General features: G+C 33.6%; 2 protein-coding genes across 3 annotated transcripts; both read left to right on the top strand.

Annotated features, from left to right (window-relative positions):
• On the top strand, nt 3490-6135 carry LOC107647736 (myb-like protein X). 2 transcript variants are annotated; one of them, XM_016351787.2, is made up of 2 exons: nt 3490-4907; nt 5934-6135. In XM_016351787.2, the coding sequence occupies exons 1-2, from the start codon at nt 3686-3688 to the stop codon at nt 5996-5998; spliced, it is 1287 nt and encodes a 428-aa protein (XP_016207273.2). In that variant the 5' UTR covers nt 3490-3685; the 3' UTR covers nt 5999-6135. The 2 variants fall into 2 exon arrangements, with proteins under 2 accessions (XP_016207273.2, XP_020960955.1); XM_021105296.1 differs by lacking the exon at nt 5934-6135 and having other exon boundaries at nt 3492-4790; nt 4824-5193.
• LOC107647735 (putative nucleobase-ascorbate transporter 10) lies at nt 6235-10513 on the top strand. The gene is made up of 14 exons (XM_016351786.2): nt 6235-6663; nt 7361-7458; nt 7549-7725; nt 7835-7935; nt 8032-8107; nt 8220-8279; nt 8435-8619; nt 8880-8976; nt 9090-9176; nt 9282-9340; nt 9500-9591; nt 9685-9762; nt 9869-10020; nt 10137-10513. The coding sequence occupies exons 1-14, from the start codon at nt 6519-6521 to the stop codon at nt 10353-10355; spliced, it is 1626 nt and encodes a 541-aa protein (XP_016207272.1). The 5' UTR covers nt 6235-6518; the 3' UTR covers nt 10356-10513.

Genomic DNA, 10997 nt, shown 5'->3' with positions numbered 1-10997 from the left:
GAAGCCCGCCCGCCCCGCCAAAACCCGCGATTTAAGCGGTGCGGGTTAAGCGGGCTTTTGCTATTTGGCGGTCCTAATTTTCCAGCCCAGCTCGCCTTTTTTGGCGGTTACACGGGCTGGCCCAGCGGGTTTAGGCCCGTTTGCCACCTCTAGGTGCAGGCCTAAAAATAAAAACTAAGTGTGTGATAATAGTTCTAAATGATTTTCAGTTCTTGGAATGTTAGGGGTTTACGAGGTGATGGGAAGATGAGAATGGTGAAGGATTTAAAGAATACAAGGTATTTCTACAGTATGGCGTCGGCAAGGAGAAAAAATAACAGGATTGATTCTTTGGTCATTAATGGTAGATTGGTAAGGAACCAAGCTAGAATTAAAATAGCTATTAGAGAGTTTTACAAAGAGCTTTATCATCAGGAAGATTCTCCGGTGTTGGGATTCAGAGATGGTCTGGTGTAGGGGTGTTCATGGATCGGATCCGATCCGCATATCCGCGGTATTTATCCGAATCCGATCCGAAAATTGCGGATATGGATCCGATCCGCAAGGCTTTTGGATCGGATCCGCACACTAATCGGATCGGATTGCGGATTTTGCGTTGGTATCCGCATATCCGCGTATCTGCAAAAATAAATAAATTAATTAATAAATATTCTTTTTATGTTTTATTTCAACTAATAATTATCATATATATTGTATTATTTTAATTTATTAGGATCCAACCTTAAAAACTGCGGATATTGGATCCGATCCGATCCGATGATTTTAGTGCGGATCGGATCGAAATTTTGGCCATATCCGATCCGATCCGATCCGCGTGCAGCCCTAGTCTGGTGGAGGGGATAGAGGAGGTCGACTCCATAACCTTGGAGACATTGCCTTCGACTGAAGAGATTAGAGAGGCGGTATGGGATTGTGAGTCTTCTAAGGTGCCAGGTTGTGATGGATACAATATGAATTTCATAAAGAGATGTTGGAAAGAGATTGGGTCTGACTTCACAACAGCGGTAATGGGATTCTTTCAGACTTCTAGGTTGCCGGCGGAGTCAAATATCTCTTTCGCGAGTTATGAAGGACCATTTTCTAAGTTGGACAGAAGAGCCGTGTAGGAAGGAGGACCAAAAGCAGCGGTTAAAGTGCTTTTCTGCGATCATTTAGAATATTTGGATGGAAAGGAATAGGAGGATATTTCAGAATAAAAATAGAGGTGTTGAGGAAATAATCAGTATGTCCATGTTTAACTGCGACGAATGGAAGAGTGCACTCTCTTCATGTTGTTGATGGCTAGATCGGAGATAACAGGGGGAGTACTTTATTTTGTGTTACTTTCTAGATTTGCTTGTCTGTTTTAGATATCTTTTATGTTTGTTCCACTCTACTGTGTTGAGCTTTTATTTTCAAAAAAAAAATCAGCACAATGGGTAGCATCTAAAGAAAGAAAAATGACATTAACCTCATAAGGATCTGTATATAAATCATATCTTTTAGCTTGAACTATTGAAATGACTGGTATTATGTAACTGTATGAACCAGCAATAACTGTTGGCAATCTGGTTCCAAACAAAGATTGAAGAATGGTGCTTAGCCCTGCAACAAAGAGAAGGGTCTGAATCACCCTCACCTTCTCAGCCTACATTAGATCAAAGAACTTAGTATCATTAAATTTCAGTGAGTTTAGAAACAAAAGAATGAATCAAAGAAAGATTGAGAAAGTGATTACATCTCCTCCACCCATTTGAGGAACAATTATGGTTGGAATCAGGACACTCATGCCAAGAGTCAAAATGTAATGCTGGAACCCCAACAAAAATACTTCAGCTGCATTGTCATCAAATTTCAGCTAAAATTTTGAATGCATGCAAACCTAAATTCATTCGATTGGGAACATAATGTTTTCTTCCAAGGACTGATGGCTATAAGCATTTTCTGCATGCACTTTTCCACAGCCTAGATTCTTTGTATTGGATTTTTTTTTTATCTTTCATTTTGGATAATATATTATATTTTGATGAATATTAGAGGATCATTAAAATTTTTATTATTATATTATTTAATTGTTCAAAAATACCCTTGCTTCTCTTAAAATATTTTTTAAGCTCATTATCATTAATATTTTCAAAAAGAAAATTGTATACCATAAAATATTTAGAAAAAAAATTAAAGAATATATGAACATGTATATGTATGAATAAATGAACATGTATTATGTATGAACAAAGGAAACAGGTATTATGTATGAATAAAGCTTTTAGCCAAAATTTCACCGCCGTTGCTATAAAAATGCTGCAACATTAGTATGACAATCATGCTAGAGTCAAGAGTGGTAAAGTTTGTGTCTACAAATCACATAGTAGGAGAATTTATTTGTATACCATAAAATATTTTGAAAAAAATTAAAGAATATATAAACATGTATTATGTATGAATAAATGGACATGTATTATGTATGAACAAATGAAACATGTATTATTATGAATAAAGCTTTTAGCCAAATTTCCATAGCCGTTGCTATAAAAATGCAGCAACATTAGAATGACAAGCAAATAAAAAAAAAATAGAAACACCATAAAAGCAGATCCTAGACCCCTCCTAGTTAATCATTATAGAAGTATCTGTTGTTGTTCTCAATTGACCATTTGCATCTTTATAAACACAATTGCATTTCCTTAAACATTAGTTAAAGAGTAAACTATGCTCTCTAATCAATTATCATAGCCTAATATGCATAACAATTGGCATGGTCTTGGTAACAGATATCAAATATTCTCTCTTTTTAACATTGGTTTTACAATGCTGAATGTGAATGATATTGTTGAGATTTAAAAAACATAAACAAATTTCAATGTTCAATGCCTCCTAAGATTTTACCTTTTTCTTTTGCAATTTAATCTTCTTGAAATCTTAATAAGTAATAACAAATATTATTGTGAATGACAACTTGTCAATAAAATTTTGATGGATTTTATTAATACTTTAATTGAATTCATATTAAACCGGTTCAATTGTTATACTAATACCAAATTGGTTTAATGTCAAATCTAATTTTCATCAAGTTATGATAATATAAATGTAGTTTGTTATGAATCTTACTAATAGCATTGCATTCCTTAGTATTTCAAATGATTATTAAATTTTTTTATACATTTAATGTATTAGAAATATCCTACTAATATATGTTTTAAGGTCTAAGTATATATTTTAAAAGCATTATTTGACTAAATTTTTTATATTTTCTAAAACATTGAATAAATTAACGTCTTTAATTTATAAAATTATGAATAATCCAATTCAATCTACACACTTCTATTTAAGGTTATTATTAAGTAAATTTTTTTAAAAGAAACATATAATAAATACATTAAATATTTTACAATTTGTATTTTTATACACATTTTCTCAAATAATAAATTTAACAGTGACTTTATTTATTCGAAACCATTGTGAAAATCAAGAATCCAGGCCAAGAAGGAACAAGTGTAAGTGTAATTTTAACAAATTTCAAGGGATGTGAAGAATTTTTTATTTTCTTTTTAACCCATTCCTAGAAGTTTTACTTACAAGGAAGGCATCTTTCAGTTCCTCCTTTTCAATAGTGAGGAAGAAAAAACACACACACTAATACACAAACACAAATGCAACTTCAGATTCAACTCAATTTTCAAACCTGCTGTTAAAGCACACAAAAAAAATGGAGGAAAAGAAGAGACGTCCTTCTCTTCCTGCCAACTACGTCACTCTGGCTCAGCTGCAACAATCCTGGCTCCAACAACAAAAGCAGCAACAACAACAACCACCACCACATGAACAGCAACACGAAGACAAAATTGGACTTGAACAGTTACAGGGAGAGTCTCACCAAAGGCATGCAACCGCTTCTAGGTCTTTCGCTGGGAAAGAGAATCCAAATAACCGTAATCAACAGAAAAATCGTGATGATTCAGAAGGCATAGACAGAGACAGAGACGGAGACGTCAGTCTAGAAGGAGAAGGTAGCATGCAATGGAAGGAGAAAGTGAAATCGAAGACGAAACAAGCTAGGGTTGAAGAAAGAGGAACAAAATTCGAAGAGAATGAAGAGAAGGAGAAAGAGGAAGTGAAACAGGGATCGCGCCCGGAATATTTTTACCAGCAACACCGCCATGGAGCCGCTGTTAGGGTTTTTGCCAGAAAACAAAGTCACTTCAATCGGGCGAATCATTGGAAAGTTCGTGGTGACTCGGGAACTAATGCCGAGAAACAACGCAATGAAGCTGATACAGGAATTAGAGGCGCCGATGCGAAAAGTAAAGGCAACTACGAACCGAAGAAGAACAAGGAAGCGAAGCCAAAACCTAATGTTTATGAAGGTGGAATCAAAACCGAAGAGAAGAAAGAGAAAGAGAAACAGGATGAGGATGAGGAAGTGAAACAAGAGCAACGCCGTGGAACAGCTTCTAGGTCTTTTGTCGGAAAACACGATCGCAATGGTCGCTTGAATCGCGGAAAAATTCGTGCCGATTTTGGAACCAATGCTGAGAAACAATGCCATGACGTAGGAATAGGAGACGGTGAATCGAAGATGAATGCCACAAAGCCAAAATCTCTGATTGTGAAAAAGAAAACAGAAATGGGAGGAGAGAATGGAAAGAAACAGAGGGAGGAAGTAAGTAATGCTGAAGAGGAGAAAGCCAAAATCATGGAAAGCCAATCCAACGAGGAGAGTGCTGGTGGTGGTGGTGGTGTGCCGATGGAGGAGGTTGAGCAGAGATTTAGGGGTTTAGAGTTTAGAAGAATGGGTGATGGTCTCAATTACGCTCAACCTAGTTCTTATGGTGGTAGCATTTATGGTTACATTAACAGAAAGGGTTATAGAAGCGGTCATGGTAATGACTATGGCTATGGCAACAGGGATTTTGAAAGGGGCAAAAGAGGTGAGAAGATGGTTTGGATTAGGAAAGTTGACAATATTGGTGAAACTGAAAACTAGTTTAAATGTTCTTGCTTTATTCTGTATTAAATATTAGGTTGATTTGGATTTAGGGATTATCAAATATGATAGTTTTCTGTTCATATGGTTATAGGAATGATTTTAACCATGGAAGAGTACAGTTCTGGTGAATTATTCCGCCGAATGTGATTAATTTTCAATTTGCACATTTTGATATCCTAGTTCTAATTCATAGTGTTTAGTTTGAAATCAGAATTTGAGTTAAATTATGAATTAAAACTGTTTAGCTCTCTGTACTAAATCATTGTTTCCAAAGACACCTCAGTTAGAATTGAGAAGAGATCATTTTTCCTCATTTACCTTAGTTATAAAGTAAAGAACTACTAGTAGTCTACTACTACTACTATGTTAGTATTGAATTATTTATGTGTAGTTGTCAACAAAGAGTATTAGTCTACTATTACTATGTTAGCATTGAATTATTCAGGTGTAGTTGTCAACAAAGAGTATTACTGCTAGAAGTTATGCAAGAAAGGAATACTGTGGAATTAACATGACATGAGATTAAAATGATTGGAGGTTTGGAACTTGGAAAATACATACTTGTCTAATTTGCCATGATCATCATCATTATAATAAAATAGCTTCATCATGTTGAAGTCTTTGATGGATCTAATGCACTAAAGAAACTCATGGTTGTGGCTGTTGCTTCTTTTAGTGATTCTTTGTAGACAGCTATTTGAATTTAACCTTATGTAGACTGTGGGTCAATACATTGATTTCTTATGTCCTAACTTTGGCCAATCATAATTCACACAGATAGCAACGGCTCAAATAGATTCGATAGATCATAGATGTATATTAAAATTGGGGTTTAATTTGTACGCTTATTAAATTAAAGAATGAAAAATATGATAGAATTAAAAGTACATAAGAATTACATTTAAATTAAGTGTATGTAAAAGTAAAATATTTATTCAAGTGTACAAATAATAGTTTTTGTTTTTAGGTGGAGAAGAAGGGATTAAGGGATCAATCCCCAAGGAAACAAGAAAAAAAAAAAAAAAGTTTTAGTAAGACCCTTCTGACCCCTCGTGAAGGAGGTTTTACAAGAATCCGCAAATAGATCAAGGTTGATGGAATTTTACAGTGAGGCAAGTTATGATAGTTTGCTTCTCTAAGGGTATAGTTGAAAAAGAATCAGAATCAATATTTATTAGCAAAATGAATTATTATTATGATTTTAATGGCTTTTAATTAAATATTCTTTAAGGTTTTAAAACGAAATTTAACTTTTATAATTAAATGTGAATATCATAACTTTTTCAAATATAAATATATTATATTGAAAAATAAACATTAAGTTGATGAATTTATTAGACCGTTTTAGGTGATTAATAAGAATTGTGATTTTCAATTCCAATTTTTGTAACCGATAAAACCATCAATTTTCTTAATAATTGTAATTAAACTCATTTAAACTCAATTTTTGAATAATATAGCAACTAATGTCAACTTCCTCTTGCCTACAAATAAGATTTAACAGTAATTTGCACTAATCATTTTCTTCCCTCCATAGTTGTGTTTGTGGTGAATGGCTCAAAATAATGGTGGAGAAGATTGCAGCAAAGGTTGCAAGAAATGTTGCAAAAAGATAGTAGAGGTGCAGGTTCAGCCACACCCAGTAAAAGATCAATTGCCCGGAGTTCAATATTGCATCAACAGTCCTCCTCCATGGCGTAATTACACTCTTCTTTACTTAAGTTTTTTTTTTTTTTTTTTCATTGATGCTTGCTGTTTGTCATGGTGGCTATGTTCAACATTTGTGTATCAAATTCTCCTACTATGTGATTTGTAGACACAAACTTTACCACTCTTGACTCTAGCATGATTGTCATACTAATGTTGCAGCATTTTTATAGCAACGGCGGTGAAATTTTGGCTAAAAGCTTTATTCATACATAATACCTGTTTCCTTTGTTCATACATAATACATGTTCATTTATTCATACATATACATGTTCATATATTCTTTAATTTTTTTTCTAAATATTTTATGGTATACAATTTTCTTTTTGAAAATATTAATGATAATGAGCTTAAAAAATATTTTAAGAGAAGCAAGGGTATTTTTGAACAATTAAATAATATGACAATAGACCGTGACAAACTGACAATAGCTTCTCCCAAGCTTTAGGAAGAAAATAAATATAATATATTATCCAAAATAAAAGAAAAAAAAATAATCCAATACAAAGAATCTGGCATAGGCTTTGGAAAAGTGCATGGAGAAAAAGCTTATAGCCAATTAGTCTTAGGAAGAAAACATTATGTTCCCAATTGAAGGAATTTATGTTTGCATGCATTCAAAATTTTGGCTATGTAATCAAATTTTGTGAGCAGTAAAATTTTAGCTGAAATTTGATGACAATGCAGCTGAAGCATTTTTGTTGGGGTTCCAGCATTACATTTTGACTCTTGGCATGATTGTCCTGATTCCAACCATAATTGTTCCTCAAATGGGTGGAGGAGATGTAATCACTTTCTCAATCTTTCTTTGATTCATTCTTTTGTTTCTAAACACTCTGAAATTTAATGATACCAAGTTCTTTGATCTAATGTAGGCTGAGAAGGTGAGGGTGATTCAGACCCTTCTCTTTGTTGCAGGGTTAAGCACCATTCTTCAATCTTTGTTTGGAACCAGATTGCCAACAGTTATTGCTGGTTCATACAGTTACATAATACCAGTCATTTCAATAGTTCAAGCTAAAAGATATGATTTATATACAGATCCTTATGAGGTTAATGTCATTTTTCTTTCTTTAGATGCTACCCATTGTGTTGATTTTGACTTAAATGGTTGACTTTTCTTTTTTTCTCTTAAAAACTAAAATATTTTCTATAACTCAGAGATTCACTCAGACAATGAGAGGGATTCAAGGTGCCTTGATCTTAAGTGCATGTTTCCAGATGGTACTCGGATTTTTCGGCTTTTGGAGGAATGCTGTCAGGTAGTGAATTCGACTTTCTCGACTCAGTGACTGGCGAAAAGTGATACAAATATCATTTCTCTTTGTTGATTGGGTTTTCATTTTAATTGTTGTCAGGTTTCTTAGTCCACTTTCTGTAGTCCCATATGTAACTTTCACTGGACTTACTCTCTATCATCTTGGATTCCCAATGGTAAAGAATTCCAAGTTTTCTCCCACTTTTTCATTCAATTAGTTTGTGATCTTTATCTTTTAAGTTCTATTCAGCAATTTCTTTCTAAATCTTGTCCAAATGAATGTCACAGCTTGCAAAATGTGTCGAATATGGGCTTCCAACACTAATTCTCTTGGTGTTCATCTCACAGGCAAGTTCTTAGTCTTCTCTGTTTATAAATATTCCTATTAACTATTTGTTATCTTATTGCAAAGTTTTGAAAAGGTGAATTTAGAAAATGTAAAATAGGAATGGATTATGGATATGGAGAAGTTTGAATCAGTTTACAACTTTTTTCTTCTGCAGTATCTACATAGATATATTGCAACAAAGAAGCCTATACATGACCGATTCGCAGTGCTGTCCACGGTTGTGATTTCATGGCTATTTGCACAGCTTCTCACTTCATGCACTGCATATAACAACAGGCCAGAAACTACACAGACTAGCTGCCGAACTGATCGAGCCGGACTTGTGAGCGCCGCCTCATGGTAAGATTGAGTAACCTCAATTATGCTTTCACTCAAAGAAGATTTATCACTGCTAAAATTCATTGTTTGGAGAACACAAACTTATGTTCTAACTTCTAAGTAAGTAAGTTGGAGATACTTATATAGATAGACATGAGATTCCATGTGTGGATTTGTTTAATCAAGTTATTATTATTACTTATTACTTAACATCAAACAGAACAAGATGTAAATTTAGCAGTGCATAAATAGTTGTAATTTAAGCTTCTTTTTTCATGCAGGGTATATTTTCCTTACCCCTTCCAATGGGGAAGTCCTACTTTCAATGCTGGAGAAGCTTTTGCTATGATGGCTGCTTCTTTTGTTTCTCTATTTGAGGTATGCACAATGCAACCATATTAGTTACTAGTTTTTGATAATATAAACCTTGAAAATTAGGCAAAATACACTTTTGATTTTCCCTTTTTTGTATTTTTCTTACTCATATGCAGTCTACCGGAACATTCTATGCTTCGGCAAGATTTGGAAGCGCAACGCCGGTGCCACCATCTATTATCAGCCGTGGAGCTGGCTGGATTGTAAGATACCATGATTCATTACAATTTGCCATTCTTTCTTGGCCCATATTATAAATGAAACATATGATAAAAGTTAAAATTTATGTGACTCTATTGTGATTTTAGGGAGTAGCTACAATGCTGAATAGCATGTTTGGTTCTGTCACTGGAAGCACAGCATCAGTGTAAGTCTTTTAATCAAATTATAAGAGTCTTGTATCTCAATAAATCAAGGAACTTATGAATTTTATTATTAAAAGAGATCTTACTCTTGTGAATGTTTTAATGGAACTTTAGACTCTTATCAAGTTTTTCCTTATTTTTATGGATTGCATCATTTTCAGGGAGAATGCTGGTTTGTTAGCATTAACAAGAGTTGGAAGCCGAAGAGTCATTCAAATATCAGCAGGCTTTATGATTTTATTCTCTGTATTTGGTAATATTGAACCAATAAAACTTGTTACATTCTAGAACTTCACCATGTTGAGATTCATGAACTAATGGTATATTATATGTTAAATAATTCCAGGGAAATTCGGCGCGCTTTTCACCTCTATACCTTTGCCAATCTTCGCAGCCTTATACTGTGTGGTCTTCGGCTATGTCTGTAAGATTCTCTTATTCAATTCTTACCTAGTCTTAAGTTTCTGTCTCATTCTCTGCATGTTAGAGCTTTAAACAATTTTGGTTTGTAATTTTGTGATAATATGTAGCTTCTTCTGGCCTTGGATTTCTCCAATTCTGTAACCTCAACAGCTTCAGAACCTTGTTTATTTTGGGATTCACATTCTTCATTGGCTTCTCAATTCCACAATATTTCTCAGAATATTATCATGTGAAGCATGAATCAGCTGGTGCAAGATGGGTGAGATAACTTGACCAAAAAGCAATCAAAATTTTATTTTGTTAGGACCTTAGTATATAACATACAAAATTGGTAACAAAAAATAAAATTTTTAACATATACATTTATTTTGGCAGTTCAATGACATTGTGACAGTCATGTTCATGTCACATACAATGGTTGCTGCCTTGGTTGCATTCATTCTGGACATCACACTGTTGCGCGAAAACGATGATGATCGAAAAGACAGTGGAATGCAATGGTGGGAGAGGTTCACCATGTATAACAAGGATGTTAGGAACAATGAATTCTATTCTTTACCATGCAGGCTTGATGAGTTATTTCCAGCACTTTAAGAATGCAATGTGTGTTCTGTTCTGTTTTTTGAGAAAGGTTTCTTGTATTAGTTTCTCTCATTACATGGTTTCATTGAACTTTTTAGGGAACTTGAAGTAATAGTGCCATTTTTCTTAATGTTAGCACATTATAATAAAACATATTTTTACATGGGCAATCTTTTTCATGCTTATACACAAAGCAATGACAAGGATGGAGATATTGGTGTTTAATTATTGTATCATATCTGTCTGTTCTTGTTTGGGATCATTAGGGTAGCAAAATTGAATGCAACATGCGATTTTAATGCTCACTACTTCTCTTCTCATTTTTTTTTTAATTTATGTAAATGCTTATATGAATAGGACAAAAAAAATGTCTTTATTGTGCAAACATTTACAAGGAAAGTTTTCAAGTATACCGGTACACCAGTATTTCAGTGATTTTTTAACCATTAATCTTAAATATATGTATTATATATTTTTTTATAATTAAGATCAACGGTTAAAAATCACTGAAACACTCTAGTACACTTGAAAATTTTTCTATACTATATGAATTGGAACAACCAACAACTCTTTAATTTTAATATGTACATCCCTTAATGTATTAAAGAGTGGTCATTCATCCCAATTATTTAATTTCTTTTATTGTTCTAAAGA

This window comes from Arachis ipaensis, chromosome B06 (assembly GCF_000816755.2).
Source record: "Arachis ipaensis cultivar K30076 chromosome B06, Araip1.1, whole genome shotgun sequence".
Classification (NCBI taxonomy): domain Eukaryota; kingdom Viridiplantae; phylum Streptophyta; class Magnoliopsida; order Fabales; family Fabaceae; genus Arachis; species Arachis ipaensis.
Note: the sequence above shows the minus strand (reverse complement) of the source record. Positions and strands in the feature narration are given on the sequence as shown.

What these genes read in the sequence shown, in the direction of transcription:
- LOC107647736 (XM_016351787.2), top strand. Translation starts at nt 3,686, where the DNA reads ATGGAGGAAAAGAAGAGACGTCCTTCTCTTCCTGCCAACTACGTCACT. An exon ending in TTTTGAAAGGGGCAAAAGAG is followed by an intron (nt 4,908 to 5,933) that starts GTGAGAAGATGG and finishes TTTTGTTTTTAG; the next exon opens with GTGGAGAAGAAGGGATTAAG.
- LOC107647735 (XM_016351786.2), top strand. Translation starts at nt 6,519, where the DNA reads ATGGCTCAAAATAATGGTGGAGAAGATTGCAGCAAAGGTTGCAAGAAA. An exon ending in ACTGGAAGCACAGCATCAGT is followed by an intron (nt 9,341 to 9,499) that starts GTAAGTCTTTTA and finishes CATCATTTTCAG; the next exon opens with GGAGAATGCTGGTTTGTTAG. An exon ending in AATCAGCTGGTGCAAGATGG is followed by an intron (nt 10,021 to 10,136) that starts GTGAGATAACTT and finishes TTATTTTGGCAG; the next exon opens with TTCAATGACATTGTGACAGT.